This window comes from Triticum aestivum, chromosome 4D (assembly GCF_018294505.1).
Source record: "Triticum aestivum cultivar Chinese Spring chromosome 4D, IWGSC CS RefSeq v2.1, whole genome shotgun sequence".
NCBI lineage: Eukaryota > Viridiplantae > Streptophyta > Magnoliopsida > Poales > Poaceae > Triticum > Triticum aestivum.
In genome coordinates, this window is record NC_057805.1 from 517,004,207 (window position 1) to 517,023,208 (window position 19,002).

The 19,002-nt window shown below is 43.3% G+C and overlaps 1 protein-coding gene and 1 long non-coding RNA gene across 2 annotated transcripts; one reads left to right on the forward strand and one right to left on the reverse strand.

Annotated features, from left to right (window-relative positions):
- The first annotated feature begins 4,368 nt into the window (after window positions 1-4,368).
- On the forward strand, window positions 4,369-4,914 carry LOC123100822 (uncharacterized). The gene is made up of 3 exons (XR_006448469.1): window positions 4,369-4,470; window positions 4,542-4,621; window positions 4,704-4,914. It is a non-coding gene; the product is annotated as an uncharacterized lncRNA (long non-coding RNA).
- Window positions 4,915-6,333: 1,419 nt separating this feature from the next.
- LOC123099262 (heat shock 70 kDa protein, mitochondrial) lies at window positions 6,334-11,005 on the reverse strand. Its single transcript, XM_044521438.1, has 6 exons — window positions 10,764-11,005; window positions 9,731-9,807; window positions 9,552-9,630; window positions 8,762-9,331; window positions 8,008-8,628; window positions 6,334-7,166 (listed from the first exon to the last, which is right to left on the reverse strand). Exons 1-6 carry the CDS (start codon window positions 10,815-10,817, stop codon window positions 6,549-6,551), a joined length of 2,019 nt encoding a protein of 672 aa, XP_044377373.1. The 5' UTR covers window positions 10,818-11,005; the 3' UTR covers window positions 6,334-6,548.
- Between the last annotated feature and the right edge of the window lie 7,997 nt (window positions 11,006-19,002).

Below are 19,002 nucleotides of genomic sequence, written 5' to 3' on the forward strand. Positions count from 1 at the left end.
AAGACGCCTTCACGTCTTCTTCCTCCTTGGGGGCATCGTCTCGGAGCCGGCCACAATCTGGAGACCAGTGGATGGCGGCATCTTCGCCGCGTGGTTTGCGGCATCTTCGCCGTGTAGTTTGCTGAGGCGGCCATTTCGGGGCGCTGATTTCTGTTTGGCAACGATGATGGCGTCGAGAGGAGCTTTGGTCGCGGCTCGGGCTTCGGTAGTAGGATCTTCCCGGCGTGTCCGAGGTGCTCTTCCGTTGGTTGCTTGGTTGCTTTGAAGTCGGAGCTGCGGTGGAGTGTGTCCATGCGGTGACGATGACAGGCGCTCGATGGTCGGCTACGGCGGGCACGGTCGGCGCAAGTCCTGCATATTCCCTTGTGATGATCGTCGTCAGAGTTGGAGCTGTCAGTTGTTCGCGCGTGTGGCCTTCTATTGGCATGTGCCGTCATGGTTTTGGTGCAGCTGTTGTAGCTCTGTGATCCCATGTCGGTGGCCAGGTTGGCCGGTGGTACCCATGTTATATGGGTTGGATTGTATCGGTTTTAGCTCGGTTTTCCGTCAATTAACCGGGCAATTCTCACTCCTTCTTAATCAATGAAAATGGCAAGTCTTTTGCCTCGTTTCAAAAAAAAAATCTTGTTATTATGGTTTGCAATGACTTGGACTGCACTATCTGGAGTTCTGTTTTACATGTTGTCTTGTACATATTGACTTGTTGAGATTGCAATATGACGGTGTAATAAACCGGGGTGGCTTCTCCGTCAATCCCGCCAATCCCGTGAGGGAGAGGAGGGGTGTGTGTGTGTGTGCGCGCGTGTGGAGGGGGGGTGGATAACCACCATGATCATTGTTACTACACGGGTAGGAGACATTGCAAGGGAAGCACACGGCTCGAATAATGTGGCGGGAAACATTTGGTACCCATATACTAAATGATGAACTGTAAATACTTTATGTCAAATGGGGGCTCGGGTAAGGGATGTTATTAACAACGGTCAATGGTTATCCCACATATGGATACCAATCCCGCCAAACTACAAGTGGGTATAAAGGATATCTTGTTTGCAAAGATGAGACAAGTAGTCAAAGAATGCTTGCAAGTAAAAAAAATTGTCAAAAATAAACTGCATACTCACATCCACTTCCCATTCATTAATCTTGACAACAGTAAATTGCATACTCACAACCACGCGAGACAATAGAACAAGGACTGCATATATCTCAAATAACATGTTCATACATGATATCATAAATAGGAGACATCACCATTAGCTTCAAAATAAACGTAAACAATGGGATTCGGACATGACATCATCAACTTCATCTTACATCATTAAGCTCAAAATGCACCTACTAACTGAGGCCTACTTTTTGCACACTTTCACTGCATTACTTCTTCAGATTGAACACCACACCAACAACACATATCATCAGGACACTTGCAGCTAGCAACTTCATCGGTACCACAAGCTCTCTCTCCCTAACTTCAACAATGCAAAAACTTGCGGTTTTATCGTGTCAACCCTAGCTTACTGACCCCTAATGGCATCCACATCAACATCGCTAGTAAGAAAGTTGTTATAAACAAGGTACACAACGGCGTGGGCGGCGACGGCGTCGGGGGCGGCGGCGATCTCCTCTGTAGTGGTCGAATTCGAAGAAGCAGAGGGAAACTGAAAAAATTTCAAGTGCTCTATGTATATGCGCCACCCTTTAGTCCCGGTTGGAGCCACCAACCATGCCTTTAGTCGCGGTTGGTGTCTCCAACCGGGACTAAAGGGGGGCCTTTGTTTCTGAGTTGTTTTTTGCTTTATTTAGAGTTTCTTTGTGAATCTTTTTGCTTTAGGTAAAAAAAAATATAAACTTTCTTTTAGTGTCAATAGTTTTCAAATTTGGATAGTTTAAATTTGAATTTTGTGTGAATCACTAGTTTGTGAATAACTTTACTTTAAAAATAAATCTTTCAGTGATTCTTTTTTCCGATTGTATTGTGAGCGTATTTTTGAGTACAAGGACTGTTTTGTGCTTCGGACTCAACTTCAGATATCTTTTCAGTTTTGTCATGTCGGTCTTTACGTGACTTGTATTTTATTCTTTATGATATAAATGAGACACGTATTACCATGCAAAAAAAAGTGACCGCAGGTACATTTATTTTATTATTATTATTTGAGTCAACTTTTTTTTTTGAGATGAATTATTTTGAGTCTAATAACTTGGTGGGGATGCCGTGGTGGCCCGCAAGGTGAGACCGGCCTGGCCCGTAATAAAGTACAGTAGTAAGTAGTAACACGGCAACCCCGCCTTCCTTGCTCTATCCATCCATCCAGAATCGAATCTCCGCCGGCGTCCCGATGGGGAGGCAGAGCAAGGCCGGATGATGGTGTGCTGCTGTTAGGTCTAGGTCTAGGTCTAGGACGACGCCCGCGGCTGCGCGAGCCTATCCGTCGGTACCGGCGGCGGCGGAGGCTACGGCAGTGGTAACAACCCCCCCTTGCTCCACCTCATGTTGGCTGTCCATGTTTGTGTCACCCCTGGCCTCGTCATACCTTAATTACTCCTACTTTGGAAGCAAGGCTAAATTTCCAGATTATATAAGTTTTGGCAGTGCCAAGCTAAGGGGATTCAGTTACTAGACCAACGGTAAAATTTGAGGTGATATTAAGGAGCACCTACACTTTTTTTTTTGAGACAAAGGAGCACCTAGGACTGGACGTACGAGCGAGCTTTTCGGCTCGGCCCGTTACAGCTCGGCTCGATAGGATTATCGAGCGGGCCGAGGTCTGAAAACGTGCCCGTTTCGCGACCGAGCCGAGCCGAGTTTCGGCCGGTCCAGCTCGGTGGCTCGCTTGCGGCCCAGCCCAATTCCACCATCGATCACAATAGCTAGCGCACGAGCAACCACAACCAGTCTCTCGTCTCTCCCTTTCTCTGCTCTGCCGCCTCACCTCTCTCTCGCCACGCCACAAATCTGGATCAACGGCGACGAGCGACGCCGCGCTTCCTCGCCAACTCGGCACCGACGGCGACGGGCGGCGCGACTGTTCCTCCCCACACCGGACGTAGACGGACGCGCCTCCCCTGGTTTCTCGCGGAACGTGACGAGCCGGAGCAGGTACTTCCTTCCTTCCCAAATCCCAATCGCTAGCAGCAGCTCCCTGAACTTAGTACGCATGTGATGGATCAATGGATAGATGGATCTGAGGATGCAGAAGGGGAATGGGAAGGGCAATGCAGCAGCTACTACACGACTGCCGAGGAAGCTGACAAATGATTCCAGCAATGTCCCAATCGCTGAATTGTTGTATAGGGTAAAAAAGAAACCTCCGCCTCGACGTCTCCCTGACCCCACCGGCCGCTGGCGTGTGTGCCGGAATCGCCGTTGCCTCCGGCTCCGCAAACTACTATGAGAGGGAGGCTACATCTTCGCAGTTATGTACGTGCAAAATATATATTTGTGCAAGCTTGTGTATGTGCTGTTTTTGCTTTTTGAAAGTCAAATTTATGTGTGCCCAAGCTCATATGTGCTGTTTTTTGTACCCAAATGTCAAATATATGTTTGTGCAAGCTCATGTGTGTGCTGTTTTTGATATCCAAATATCAAATATATGTTTGTCCAAGCTCATGTGTGTGCTCTTTTTGGTATCCAAATGTCAAATATATGTTTGTGCAAGCTCATGTGTGTTGCTGTTTTGGTTGAATATATGGTCATATTCTTGCTGTTTTTGTTGTACATATGCTCATATGTGTGCTGTTTTGGTTGAATATATTGTCATATGCTTGCTTTTTTTTGTAGGTACGGACTTTGAAGCCAAATATTTCCATGTCCATTGTTGTGCACACATTATCAACTTGGTGGTGCAAGATGGGACAACCATCATGACCCCTTTGATAGAGAATTTGAGAGAGACGGTTAAGTATTTCAAGAAGTCACCGAGTCGCCTCCACAAGTTTGCTGAGACTTGCAAAATATTGGGTGTTAAGGTTGGCGACCATTTGCATCTTGATTGTGTCACACGGTGGAGTTCAACGTACAAGATGCTTGATACAGCCTGCTCGTATAGGGAAGCCTTGTCCTCTTATGCAGCTTCAAATGCCAACTATCAATGGGAGCCGGAAAAAGAAGAATGGGACAAGTTTGAAGTTATTAAGCCATTGCTCCTCTCTTTATCTCGTGTGACCACTGCGTTTTCAGGGCAATTATATCCCACCTCCAACATATTCTACCCTCATATTGTGAGCGTCAAGATTGTGAGCTACCTCCGTGTCTTCGGAATTCAGCACGGGTGGAAGAGTTTTAGGTATGTCTACTTGTTACATTGGATGTTAGCTTGTCAACATGTCATCCTATGCTTGAACTTAGATATGTCTACTTGTGTGGTTTTAGATGACTACATGAGTTCTTTGAAACCAGAAATGGTGGAAGCCTTGGTGTGCGGTGCTAGTTATATCAAAGGTTCTCATAAGGACTTCAATGTGGTGGTATGGTTCCTATCTTTTTCTTCTATGATTTCTGTCTATTTCTTGTATGTGGCTAACTTACAAATAATTAGGAGAGGGATGAAGATGAGGAGGACGATGTTGAGAATATCAAGTTGCCCAAGATTGTTGATGTGGGGGGTGACAACAATTGGTAACTAATGTTTTTACATGTCTCAGTTTTCCTATCTTGACATATTGAGAATATCAAGTTTACAAATCTGTGTTACATGTAGATATTCGCCATGTGGGTGTTGCTCTTGCTATTTTGAAGATGGATGTCTACATGATCTTCTCATGTGGATTGTTGAGATCAACGTGATCATCTCGTGCCATTTCTTTTGTTGTGATGAACTTCGAATTATGTGTGTTGTGGTGATGAACTATGGACCTTGAATGATGTTGTGATGAACCATGCACTTTCAACAATGTTGTTGTGAACTTGTGATGAACTATGAACTTTGTATTATGTGGTTTTCACTAGTCATTGTTTGGCTGTCAACATTTTCTAAGTTTTATGTCAAAGTGGTAAGTGTTATGCTATGCAAAATTTCCTTGTTTGGCTGTCAATATTTGATGTTTTCCTGTGTAAAGTTCAATTGAAGTGTTGTCCAAAATTCAATAGAAATGCTGCCCAATTCTTTCTCTCATATGTGTTCCATTGTTACAATTTTTGTAGAAGAATTCATATAAGAACATTATTTTTCATTAGTATGACCATTTCTTAAAACAATAGACTGCTGGATTGTTCATTTTTAGTAGTATAAACTGTTTGTTTTCCAAAATATAGGTTTAATTGCCGCAAAAAATCAAGTATATGCACTATATACAGAGGTCTGTACTATTAAATGGTTCTGGGAGAAACTGGCTTACGAGCCGGCTCGGTCTGAGCCGAGCCATAGCCAAAGCGAGCCGAGCCGGTTGAAGTAGGCTCGTTGACTGAGCGAGCCGAGCCGGTTGAAGTAGGCTCGTTGGCTGAGCGAGCCGAGCCGAGCCGCTCCAGAGCGAGCCAAAGCCAGGCTCGGATCAAGCTCGGCTCGGCTCGGCTCGTGTCCAGCCCTACCTACACTACACCTATATATATGCGTCAGTTCACTGAAAACAAATTCAGTTTTACTGGAATCCCTCCCCCTCGTAGGAGTGCCTTCTTCTTTCTCCCACCCGCCCTGCCTCGCCTAACCGCCTTCTGCCCTCCGGCCATCCCTGTTAAATACTACCAACTGCGATAATAATATGGATGGTTTGGCGGTGCGATATTGTGATGAATGGAGAAATCACTTTTCATCGCTGTTTCACTTCATTCGCTAAGGCTAGTTATCGGTTTACCGTACGTGGTTAAAAAGAACAATCCTGTATTGTGTGTTCATACATACTTCACGGAGGAAAAGGCATTTGCAATTTTGTGAATGATGTGGAAATCACTAGTATTTGGGGATACAGGACTGTGTGCAAGTTTGAATAATGGGAGCTAATTAATAGGCAGTCCTTCCCTTACAAATGGTGTATGGCTCCTAAATACGGTGATTGATTTCAGTACTAAAACAAGTAGTAGCAGCAATTTGCGCGAGCGGCAGTACCAAGGGTGCTCGATGGCAACACCAAGTCACTTCCATGTTTGCTGCATAAATTTCCAGTACTGGTCTCGGCTTGGAAGTTGCCATGTTGCTGTTAATTGTTTGCACTACTTGTTCTTGACCTTCATAGCTGGAGAATTTGTTCTAAGGAATCCGTGATAGGTGAAAAGGTACAGGCATTGGCTTCCTTGACGAAGTTGAAATTTTTAGTCCATGAGCAGCACAGCTAAAAAGGCTTCCTTGTGCTCACCACCCAATCATCTCATCTCATCTCTCATGGTCATGGGTAACAGGCAGCTTAATTACTACCACGTTTCTTCATTACCACAGACAAAAACACACAGGAAACTTATATTACACCACACACACACGTACGTACGTAATCCTCTTAACCTACCACCTTCAGCAGAGCACCACAAAACTACCTAACGCAGCCCAGGTCTCATCTCACGAGTAACTAACATCAATCACAAGATTGCCTCTACAAGTAAGTAACGCAGTCGAGACTCACTTCTTCACCTCCTCGTACTCCGCCTCCGGGGCCTCGTCGCCACCACCACCACCCTGCTGCGACCCCGGCTCACCGCCAGACATGTGCTGCCCGATCTTGGACACGGCCCGGTTGGCCGCGTCCATCTTGGCCTTGATCTTCTCGGCGTCGTCCGAGGCCATCTCAGCACGGAGGTCCGCGACGGCCGACTCGATCTCCGACACCACCTCCGCGGGGACCTTGTCCCGGTACTCGCCCAGGCTCTTCTCCACGCTGTAGATGGTGGTGTCCGCTGTGTTCCGCACGTCGATCAGGGCCTTGCGCTCCTGGTCCTTGTGCGAGTGCACCTCAGCCTCCTGCACCATCTTCTGGATCTCCGCCTCCGACAGGCCGCCCGACGACCGGATCGTGATCTGCTGCTCCTTGCCCGTCGCCTTGTCCTTGGCCGACACCGTCACGATGCCGTTGGCGTCGATGTCGAACGTCACCTCCACCTGGGGCGTGCCTCTCGGCGCGGGCGGGATGCCCACCAGGTCGAACTCGCCCAGGAGCTTGTTGTCTGTTGCCATCTCGCGCTCGCCTTGCAGCACCTTGATGCCCACTTGCGTCTGGTTGTCAGCGGCGGTTGAGAACACCTGCACATACATTGTTGCTTCTTAGTATGTGTATGCTACCAAACAACATCATGGACATGGCAAGCAAGCTGCTGAATACAGATCAGATGAACAGAAGATGAAATTTTCTATCACAGGAAGCCAATAATTTAATGTTCTACTATGAAAGGGTGAATCAGTACTCTGCTATGAGGAAGCCAGATCTTAGGAAAGGCATAGCCATAGAGATGAAAGCAAGCAAACAGTAGTATTACAGAGATCGATAGAAAATAAGTATCTATCAGAGGGCATTTCTAAACAAAATAATCCAAAGTTCAATTAAGCAACAACAATCATGACTATAACATAGGAGTCCTCGCATAAACACCTCAAGTACGACAATGATAGCAAACAGAGTAACATCATTCGGTACGCCACCAAAAATGACACGAAACGGAACTATATAACTGGTGTGGAAACCAGATGGCAAGCAAGCTGCTGAATACACCTCAGATGAACAAAACATCAAATTTTATAATGGAATGGCAAATTTTATTAATGTTCAAGTAAGACAATTATAGCAAACAGGGTAAGATCAACATACAACCAAGAGGTAAATGCAAACAAGCTAACATTATTACAGAGATTGAAATAGAAGAAACACCTATCAGAGGACATGACTACAAATAGTCCAAGGCCGATTTGCGGAATAACAAACATGACTATTACAGAGTAGTCAGCACCATCTATCAATGACTCTCGACACAACCACCACATGAACATCACAAGTAATACAATGCTAGCAAACAGAGTAGGATCAGCCAAGAAATGAAACAAAACACAACCATACTAGTTCAGGAGGAATGGGAACATGATTACCAACCTGGCTTTTCTTGGTGGGGATGGTAGTGTTCCTGGAAATCAGTCTGGTGAAGATACCACCTAGAGTCTCAATACCAAGTGACAGCGGGGTAACATCAAGGAGAAGAAGCTCCTTCACATCTCCACGGAGAATGCCACCCTGAATAGCAGCACCCATGGCCACAGCTTCATCTGGGTTGACTCCTTTGCTGGGGGCCTTGCCAAAGATCTCAGAGACTATCTCCTGCACTTTTGGAACCCTTGTCATTCCACCGACGAGGAGGACCTCATCAACATCCTTGGTGGTTATGCCGGCATCCTTCAAGCAGCTCTTGCATGGCTCTCTGGTCCTCTCAATCAGACCATTCACCAGAGACTCAAATTTTGATCTTGTCAGTGTGATGTTCAGATGTTTTGCTCCACTGGCATCAGCAGTGATGAAGGGAAGATTGATTTCAGTCTGGGTAGTTGAGGAGAGCTCGATTTTCGCCTTCTCAGCTGCTTCACGCAGTCTCTGCAGGGCCAATCTATCCTTTGACAGATCAATATTTTCAGTGTTTTTGTACTCGCTCACTAAGAACCCCAACAGAGTATTGTCAAAGTCTTCTCCACCCAGGAAAGTATCGCCGTTTGTTGCTTTGACCTGACAATCAAGAACGTAATCAATCAATATATCAGCGATGGAAACGAAGCACTATTTTATATACCAACTTAATTAATTTCCTTACTGAAGTAAACTACTAGTAAGAAAGAGACAAGTTACAACAAACACTGACCTCAAACACTCCATTGGAGATCTCTAGAATCGAGACATCAAAGGTTCCTCCTCCAAGGTCAAATACAGCAATCAGGCCCTCCTTGTTGTTTGTTCCGTAAGACAGAGCAGCAGCAGTTGGTTCATTGATGATCCTTTGGACGTCAAGTCCAGCAATACGGCCGGCATCCTTGGTGGCCTGCCTCTGAGCATCATTGAAGTAAGCTGGAACTGTAATGACAGCCTTGGAAATAGATTTGCCAAGGTAAGCTTCAGCTGTCTCCTTCATCTTGGTCAGCACAAACCCACCAATCTGGCTCGGCGAGTACTGCTTGCCATCTGTGGTTTCAACCCAAGCGTCTCCATTGGGAGCCTTCACAATCTTATATGGTACCATGTTCATCTCCTTCTGTGTTTGTGGGTCATCAAAGCGACGCCCAATCATACGCTTTGTGCCAAAGAAGGTGTTCTGTGGGTTGGTCACTGCTTGCCGCTTGGCTGGAATTCCCACGAGTAGCTCTCCTTTCGGAGAAAAAGCAACAACTGACGGTGTAGTCCTGGCGCCTTCTGAATTCTCAATCACCTTTGCATTCTGCATTTAGAGAGAGGTTTTAATTGCTCAGACCATTTAAAACAGGAGGAAACTAGCAGAGAACAAAACATGTACTCCCTCCGTTCGGAATTACTTGTCATAAAAATGGATGTATCTACAACTATAATACATCTAGGTACATTCATTTCTTGGACGAGTAATTCCGAACGGAGGGAGTATGTGCAGAGAGAGTATAGTATGCTGGGGCCACACGACACACCTTTCCCTCCATAACCGCGACACATGAGTTGGTCGTTCCCAAATCAATTCCAATAACCTCATTTCCAATTGGCTTTGCACTGAGGAACAAAAGCACAGAGACGAGTTAGTTAGATATGCACGCTGCAACGATCTTCGCCAAGTTTTATACTGTATAAACCAAAACAAGAAGGTTGTTACCTGAAAGCTCTTGCAAAAGTACCCCATCTGGAGCACACATTTGCAGCAGCATATGTTGATTGGACGTTGGCGGTCAGCTGAAATGTAAACAATCAATAATCAGGAAGCCACATCATTGACAATATGAAGCCCTAAAACAGTTTGGTGTCTTGGTGGGCAGATCTATCCTGTGCACAAACAACCAAAGGGAACACTTCCCAACCGGAAGAAAGATGCATATTAGTGAAAATACGATACTCTAACCCCTGATTAACCCGCTCATTTGCATGAAAAATTGTTCCAAGTCAATGATGGTTTGCTAATAAGGAACATGGCACATGATAATAGTACGCACAATCATTCCTAGAAGTCCACACTTGCATGTACAGAACAAATTCAGTCACCTCTACAGCAATACATACAGAAACATAGTAATCCTGGACGCTTACGGACATGCTTTTTTCAGGGAGGCAACAAGGCATGCTAGCACATGGCATTTTATATGATGGCAGTAGATATGAAAGAAACAGCAGTCCATAACTGCTTGCATCATCATGTGTAGAACAAAACACAGACTCACCTCTACAGCACTAGTAGAGAGCAGGGCCGTAATAATTCTACTGTAGGAGACAATGTAAGCACAGCATTGACAGATTGATCAATTAAGCCCTAAAACATTCTATTCTATTAGGAGACAATGTAAACACAGAATCACAGCATTTTATCACGAAAAGGGGGACATTTTCAATCAAACTGAAGAAAGATGCACATCATTCATTCATTCAGTAAGCAGTACTACATATAAAATATACAGGAGCAACAAAATGAGTCACCTCTACCTACCTACCTACCTAGGCGCAGTAGTATGTATGTATACACAGCAGAGCCATGATTCTACTAGGAGACAGACTAATACACTATATTTTTTTCAGAGGGGTAAAAAGGCATGAATGCTACTAGGCGAAATGGAAACCTAAGCAGTTTGCAAAATCCGACAGAGAAGCCTCCTCGATTCGATTCGACCAAATCGCCGCAGGAAAGGAAAGGAGCTTACGGTGGCGAGCGGCGAGGCGAGGTCTCGGCGGCGCGCGGCGCGGAGGAGCAGCATCTCTCTCTCTCTCTCTCTCTCTCTCTCTCTAGGGTTTTGGGGATTTGGGGTTTGGGAACTCTCTCTCTCTCTCTCTGCTTTTGTGCGCACCGCAGGGAATGCTCTGGAACTCTCTCTCTCTCTCTCTCTCTCTCTAGAGTCGAGTCGAGTCGACAGTTTCGTCTAGAGAGGGCGGGAGCGTTGCCGCTCTAGAGAGAGAGAGAGAGAGAGAGAGAGAGAGAGAGGGTGGAAGGCTCTGGAACACGCCAGAGAGTGGGCCGAGGCCTGTCTCCTCTCGTCAACTCGCTTTTTTCTCCGTTATATACTTAGGCTTGGGCCGCCCAAACCGTTTAGGACTCTCGCCATTTCTGCCTCTTTCTTTAATCCTTTCCAATTCTCACATTCATCAATAAATCAAGACTCAAACACAAATCAAACACCAAAAGTTGTGATGCTCGCATGCAAATTCCCTATTCGATTCGATGCATCAACAGTCTAGCAGGTCCGATCTAAATCTCAAACAAAGGAGGGGAAGGTGGAAAATGTTTCAATTCCATTAAAAAATGTTCAATTAGTTTTTCCACTTACTCCCTCCGTTTTTATTCACTTACTCTGCATACTAGAATTGATTCAACTCAAACTTCATAATGTTTGACCAAGTTTATCATAGAAAACAAAATCTTTTTGCTTTTTCATGCCCAAAAAATCCATCAAAACATATTAACATGAAACTAATTTCGAATATCTCGATGTGACAAATCCAACAAGAAAATGATTCGTGATTATGTGACACATGGTTCAAGAGATAACACATTTCAAAAAGAAAAAAAAATCTACTAAAAAGAAAAACTCCTAGGTTCCTTCGAGTCGCCCATATGCAGTGCAGCACTTGAAGGTGGGAGTGACTTTAGAAAGGGTTACCCCTTAATTCATAATTTCAGTCAAATTGACGCCAAAAATGCAAAGGAGAGGGCAGCAGAAGAGTTAATTCGGCCGCCCCATTTTAGGTAGCAAAACATACCAGACATTTCGGTTTTCTTTTCTCTGTTGTTCTTTGAATTTCCTTTTTGTTGTTTATTTTTCTTTACCTTTTTTCAAAAAATCGCAATTTATCTAAAAATGGTCACAAATTTGAAAAGTATTTGCGCTTTTGAAATATAATGTTCTGTTTTCCTAAAATGTCCACAGTTTTGAAAATTTCTTCGCGTTTTAATAAAAAATGTTCTTAATTTCGAAAAAATCATCTTTTCCAAATAATGTTCATAGTTTCGAAAATGATCAACATTTCAAATTTTGTTCACAATTTTAAAAATGTTTCAATTCCAAAAATGTTCATTTTTAGAAAAAATGAATAAAAAATTGTCACATTTTTAAACATTTGTTCGCTTTTCCGACCATGTTCCAAATTCTTGCCAAAAAGTGTTCTCATATTTTCTAAAGTGTTTGCAACAGTGCCTTATTCCAGCGTTGCAGTTGCTCGGTCCATCTCTGCAGTACTCTGCCAAGCGCTACTATGCATTTCCCACTTGCTTCCTTGTGATACTAATGGGCCAGTCCACCCGGGGCCCCCTGTGCGAAAGGGCGACTACTTGTCGCGTGAGCGGCATATAGGAGCTCCCACATTCTTGTGTACACATTTTTTTCTTGTATTTTTACCACCCTTCCAATTTTAGGGCCAGGTCCTATTCCTCGCATGGGTCGGGGAATAGCAATCAAACACAGCCTCCCCCTAACAAAACGCCTAGTATATGGTCTAGCCTATTCGTGTTTCCTCCAAATTACCAGTTTTGAGAAGGTTCTAAGACCTTCCCTCAAATGGTTTTTTGCTTTCTCTGCCTTTTCTTTCGATTTTATTTTTTGTTACTTTTCTTTTTCATTTCGTGGACATTTTAGAAATAATAGGACCACTTCCTAAATTTTGGGAACATTTATTAAATTGTTGAACTTTTTTCGAAATCCAAGAACATTTTATGAAATCAAGAAACATTTTTCTTATTAATAAACCTCTTCGGAATACAAACCAGTGTTTAAATTTATGAACATTTTATAAAAAAACTTTGATTAAAATTTAAACACATGGTTCAAGAGATAATGTTTTGACAAAACAATTGTTCCGAATTTCAAAAAATATTCGTGTTTTCCAAAGAATGATCATAGTTTTAAAAAATTATCAAAATTTCAATAAAAATTGTATTATGAAAACAGTTCATTTTTAAAAAAATGATCAAAAATAAAAATTGTTCACTTTTAAAAAAAAATTGTTCGCTTTTCCAGAAATGTTCCAATTTTTTTCAAAAGAAATTCTCATATTTTCTAAATGTTTGCTACAATACCTTGTTCCAACGTTACAATTGCTCTCAGTACTCAGTCCAACGATAATGTTTATTTCCCACTTGCTTCCCTGTTGTACTAATGGGTAATTTCATTTTATTTTTATGCAAAGAAAATCATCAAAACCTATTAACTTGAAACTAGTTTCGAATATCTTTATGTGACCAATTCAACATGAAAATGATTCATAATTTGAACACGGTTCAAAAGATAAAACATTTTGAAAAAATGAATCTACAAAAGAAAAAAACCTCCCAGGTTTGCAACAAGTGGCGCACATGCAGTGTGACACTTGTCCACACCAGAGAAGGTGCACGTGACTTTTGAAAGGGGTACCTATTAATTCATGATGCCGGTAAAACTGACTCCAAAAACGCATAGGAGGGGGTAGTGGACGAGTTAATCGGACCGGCCCATTTTTAGGTAGCAAACACATACAAGACATTTCGGTGTTCTTATACCAAATTTTTCGGTTTTCTTTTCTCGGTTGTTCTTTTGATTCCCTTTTTGTTATTTCTTTTTCTTTCTTGTTTTCCAAAAAATCACACTTTTTAGAAAAACAAAAAGGTTGCAAATTTAAAAAAGTATTTGCACTTTTAAATAGAATGTTCTGCTTTTCAAAAATGTTGGTACTTTGAATTTGGTTCATATTTAATAAAATTTTCCAAATTTCAAAATATATTCATGTTTTCCAAAGAATGTTCAGAGTTTCAAAAAAGGATAAAAATATCAAATTTTGTTTACGTTTTAAAAAATGTTTGGATTCCAAAAATGCTCATTTCTTAGAGAAAATGATCAGAAAAATTTATCACATGTATTAAAATTTGTTCGCTCTTCCAACAATGTTCCGAATTTTTCCAAAAGATGTTCACATTTTTTCTAAAATGTTTGCTACAATGCCTTGTGCCAGCGCTGCAGTTGTCGGTCAATCTCTGCAGTACTCGGTCTAGTTTTTTTAGGACAAAGCTAAGCTTTATTGATCATAATCCACATGGAGTGCGATAATTTTCGGATTATGAGGGCTAGCCAACCACATATGGCGCCCCGCACCGAGAGAAAGTGCATGCTTAGCTAAACTATGAGCTTCACCGTTGACAGAATGGCTTTCAAAAATACAATTACAGACAAAACTCAAAGAACGCATCTTGATTTCTGTTATCACCGACCCATAGGATCGCTGATTGCCATTCTTGATGTCATCGACAACCTGCTTGCAGTCCGTAGAGATGATTAGGTTCCCAAGAAGAAGATCATCTGCCAAAGCAAGTCCTTCTCTACACGTGACTGCTTCTAAGGTGGCTAGGTCTGTAACTCCGGCTATGACCACGGCTGAGCTTCCCAAGTAGTTGCCAGCATGGTCCAGGCATACTGCAGCAGCGGACCCTCCTCGATCTCGATACACCGCTCCGTCCACGTGAATCTTTACATATCCCGCTGGTGGAGCTCTTGGCCTTGCATGTGCCGCCCTAGTTTGCCGGGGGGCTCCCTGTAAATTAAGCTGGGGTTTTGCATGAATTAATTCAAGTTCTCTGATGAACCTGCTCACAAAAAGATGGATGGCCTACGGGCTTTGTGGGATCCCCTCGTGGATAAATTTCCGCCGTGTCGTCCATATCGACCAAAGGGTCACAGCCACTCGAACAAAACCTTTATGAGGCAAAGATGCCATAAGAGTGAAGATCCACTGTTTCGCGTTCGGTTCCTTCGTGGCAATCATCTGGTCTACAGTTTCCCCATCTTCTAATGCCCAGACACATCTTGCCATTGAGCACTCAAGGAGGGAGTGTCTTCAGGAATCCCGTGAGCCACAAAGACCACAAGAGCTTGTGGTAGACATGTTGCGGTGTGCTCGAACATCTTCGGTAGGGAGAGACTGTTTTGCTAATCGCCACAGAAACATTCTGGTTTTGCTGGTACCTGTACATTCCACAATAATTTCCATGACTTCTCCTCAGTACGCATAATCGAAGGTCCCGCAGCTCCCTCGAGCCAAGCTTCCCTCCGATTCCTCGTCGCCACCATCATCCTATAGGCCGAGCGGACTGTGAAGTTGCCGTTTCTTTCAAAGTGCCAAGCCCAGTAATCATCAAAGTTGCGAGTACATATAGGGATAGCTAGGATAGCCGCGACGTCCATTGGCATAAAAGTCTGTTCAACTTTCTGTTTGTCCCATGAGTTCGTGCTTAGATTGAAATAGTCTGAAGCCAGCCTCGATGGATTCGCAATCTTGCTGCCATAAGCTCAAAGCATTTCATCTCTAGGGATCCAGTTATCCATCCAAACATCAGTGGAGTTTGTTGGGGAACGTAGTAATTTCAAAAAAATTCCTACGCACACACAGGATCATGGTGATACATAGCAACGAGAGGGGAGAGTATTGTCCATGTACCCTCATAGACCGAAAGCGGAAGCGTTAGCACAACGCGGTTGATGTAGTCGTACGTCTTCACGATCCAACCGATCCAAGTACCGAATGTACGGCACCTCCGAATTCAGCACACGTTCAGCTTGATGACGTCCCTCGAACTCCGATCCAGCCGAGCTTTGAGGGAGAGTTCCGTCAGCACGACGGCGTGGTGACGATGATGATGTTCTACCGACGCAGGGCTTCGCCTAAGCACTCCTACGATATTATCGAGGTGGACTATGGTGGAGGGGGCACCGCACACGGCTAAGAGATCAATGATCAATTGTTGTGTCTTTGGGGTGCCCCCTGCCCCCGTATATAAAGGAGCAAGGGAGGGAGAGGCGGCCGGCCAGGAGGAGGCGCGCCAGGAGGAGTCCTACTCCCACCGGGAGTAGGACTCCCTCCTTTCCTAGTTGGAGTAGGAGAAGGGGGAAGGAGGAGGGAGAGAGGAAGGAAAGGGGGACGCCGCCCCCCTCCTTGTCCAATTCGGACTAGAGGGGGAGGGGGCGCGCGGCCTGCCGTGGCCGCCCCTCCTCTTCTCCACGAAGGTCCATGTAGGCCCATTAAACCCCCGGGGGGGTTCCGGTAACCCCCGGTACTCCGGTAAAATCCCGATTTCACCCGGAACACTTCCGATATCCAAATATAGGCTTCCAATATATCAATCTTTATGTCTCGACCATTTCGAGACTCCTCGTCATGTCCGTGATCACATCCGGGACTCCGAACTATCTTTGTTACATCAAAACACATAAACTCATAATATAACCGTCATCAAACTTTAAGCGTGCGGACCCTACGGGTTCGAGAACTATGTAGACATGACCGAGACACGTCTCCGGTCAATAACCAATAGCAGAACCTGGATGCTCATATTGGCTCCCACATATTCTACGAAGATCTTTATCGGTCAGACCGCATAACAACATACGTTGTTCCCTTTGTCATCGGTATGTTACTTGCCCGAGATTCGATCGTCGGTATCTCAATACCTAGTTCAATCTCGTTACCGGCAAGTCTCTTTACTCATTCCCATTACCAACGCGCTTGATGAGACCCAGTTTCAAAATTTCCACACCTTCTTTTAGAGCTCTCAAGAGTCTGGCTCGGGCGTGACCCTAACTCCACTTGCAGAATCTTTGAATCTGGGAAGTAAACACTCTTGAGGATCCGGGCACTCAACGTGTTTGGCTGTTGCAAAATCCTCCAGCCCTGTTTTTCTAGCATTGCAAGATTAAAAAGTTCAAAGTCCTTGAAGCCCAATCCACCCATCGACTTAGCTTGAGTCATCGCCTCCCAAGATACCCAACTAGGTTTCCGGTGACCATCTTTGCTGCCCCAGCAAAACTTCCTTATGAGCATGTTGAGATGTTCACAAAGTCCCCTAGAAGCTTAAAGCAAGACATAGAGAAAACAGGTATAGCTTGCGCCACCGATTTAACCAAAACTTCATTGCCTGTTGTAGAGAGTGTTTTCTCAATCCACCCTCGAATTTTACTCCATAATCTATCTTTCAGAAACTTGAAAGCTCCGTTTTTTTAAGATCCCACATCGGTAGGCATACCCAAATATTTTTCATTGAGAGATTCATTATGAACTTGGAGTGTTTCTTTGATCTCATCTTGGACACTTTCCGGAACTCTCTTGCTGAAAAATATTGATGATTTACCATAATTTATACATTGTCCCGTAGCTTGACAATAGATATCCAGACCTGGTTGACCTCATCTGCTCCCACACTATTCGCCTTGAAAAACAGCAGTCTGTCACCTGCAAAAAGAAGATGGTTCACATGCGGCGCCGAGGGTGCCACTTGTAATCCATGAAGGTTTGATGACTCGTCTCGAGATTTTACATGAAATGCTCGCGGCATGCAGCCCAGCTTTGACGTACCACTCTATTGGGCCATGGGCTGTCATTGTTTCTCCTCCTTCTAGCCGCTTCCTCTTAGTGCCCTATGGGTCCACATCTTCAAAAAGTTCACGTGAACCAAGGCTCCCGGTTTTGTCTTTTTGGTTTTTGTTTTTTTCCTAATTTTGTTTTTTTTGTTTCTTGTTCTTTTAATTCTTGATTTCTTGGTATTTTTTGTTTTTTCATGCAAAAAAAATTCATCAAAATCTATTAACATGAAACTAGTTTCGAATATCTTGATGTGACAAATTCAACATGAAAATAGTTCGTGATTTGAACACACGGTTCAAGAGATAATTTTTTTTTTGAAAAAATGAATCTATGAAAAAAGAAAAACCTCCAGGTTGCAACAAGTGGCGCACGTGCAGTGCGACACTTGTCCATACCAGAGAAGGTCGGAGTGACTTTTGAGAGTGGTGCCCTATAATTTATTTCGGTTTTCCTATACCAGACTTTTCGGTTTTCTTTCCTCTACTATTCTTCTGATTTCCTTTTTGTTATTTCTTTTTTTTAAATCACACTTTTTTTATAAATGTTCATAGTTTCCAAATTTGGTTCACATTTTCAAAAATGTTACAAATTTCGAAAAATATTCATGTTTCCAAAGAATGTTCATAGTTTCTAAGAATGATCAAAAATTTCAAATTTGGTTTACATTTTAAAAAAATGTTTGGATACCAAAAAATGTTCATAGTTTCTAAAAATGGTCAAATTTTTCAAATTTGGTTTACATTAAAAAAATGTTTGGATTCCGAAAAATGTTAGTTTCTTAGAAAAAAATGATCAAAAAATAAAAAGAATTGATCACATTTTAAAAAAATTATTCGCCTTTCCAACAATTGAATTGCTTCGAAATATGTTCTCAGATTTTCTAAAATGTTTGCAAAAAAATTTGTGATTGTGTTTTTTTAATTGCCATCATCTCTAAATCTATAGGGTAAAATTCCGATGTTGCAGTGCATTGTTTTTGCTGTAACTTTTGCATACGATCTTGGATTGAGAAGATTCAAAGAGCAAAAATGTTTGTCTCGGCGGGACAAAGAATTTTCATGCAGAACACTTTTTCATCCGAGTCTGTCTTAACCACGTTTCTTTCCATGCCAAAATCGGATGTCAACACAAATTTCTTCTATGCTTATAAGGAGTTAACACCTTGAGATTATGGCTGGTGGGAATCCAGTTGTCCTCCCAAATATTGATGTGACTTCCATCCCAACTCACCATATTTATATATATATATCCTCTTTTGAAACACTCTAAACCAGCTAAAATTCCTATTCTAAACTAAAACATAAGTATAGTGAACTAACTTGTTGAATGAGGGCGAAGGAAAGACGTTGGTTTGATACCACCGAGTAGGAGTAGTAAGTATGCATGCATGGGCCACTCGTACGTGGATATCATATCGATCGTACGTGGCCATATAAGCATCTTCTCCATTTATTAGCTCACTCACTACCGTCTACCCAAGGCCTTGCGTATGCAAGTACTAGGAGCTACCACTTCTTCCCTCGCATTCAAGTACGTACGTCCATGCCATTGCCACCAGCGCAGTAG

Excerpts from the sequence above, each read along its gene's own strand:
- LOC123099262 (XM_044521438.1), bottom strand. The coding sequence starts at position 10,817 with ATGCTGCTCCTCCGCGCCGCGCGCCGCCGAGACCTCGCCTCGCCGCTC. Across the intron at positions 9,631-9,730 it reads ACTTTTGCAAGAGCTTTCAG|TGCAAAGCCAATTGGAAATG; the intron begins GTAACAACCTTC and ends TTTGTTCCTCAG. Across the intron at positions 7,167-8,007 it reads TCCCCACCAAGAAAAGCCAG|GTGTTCTCAACCGCCGCTGA; the intron begins GTTGGTAATCAT and ends ATGTATGTGCAG.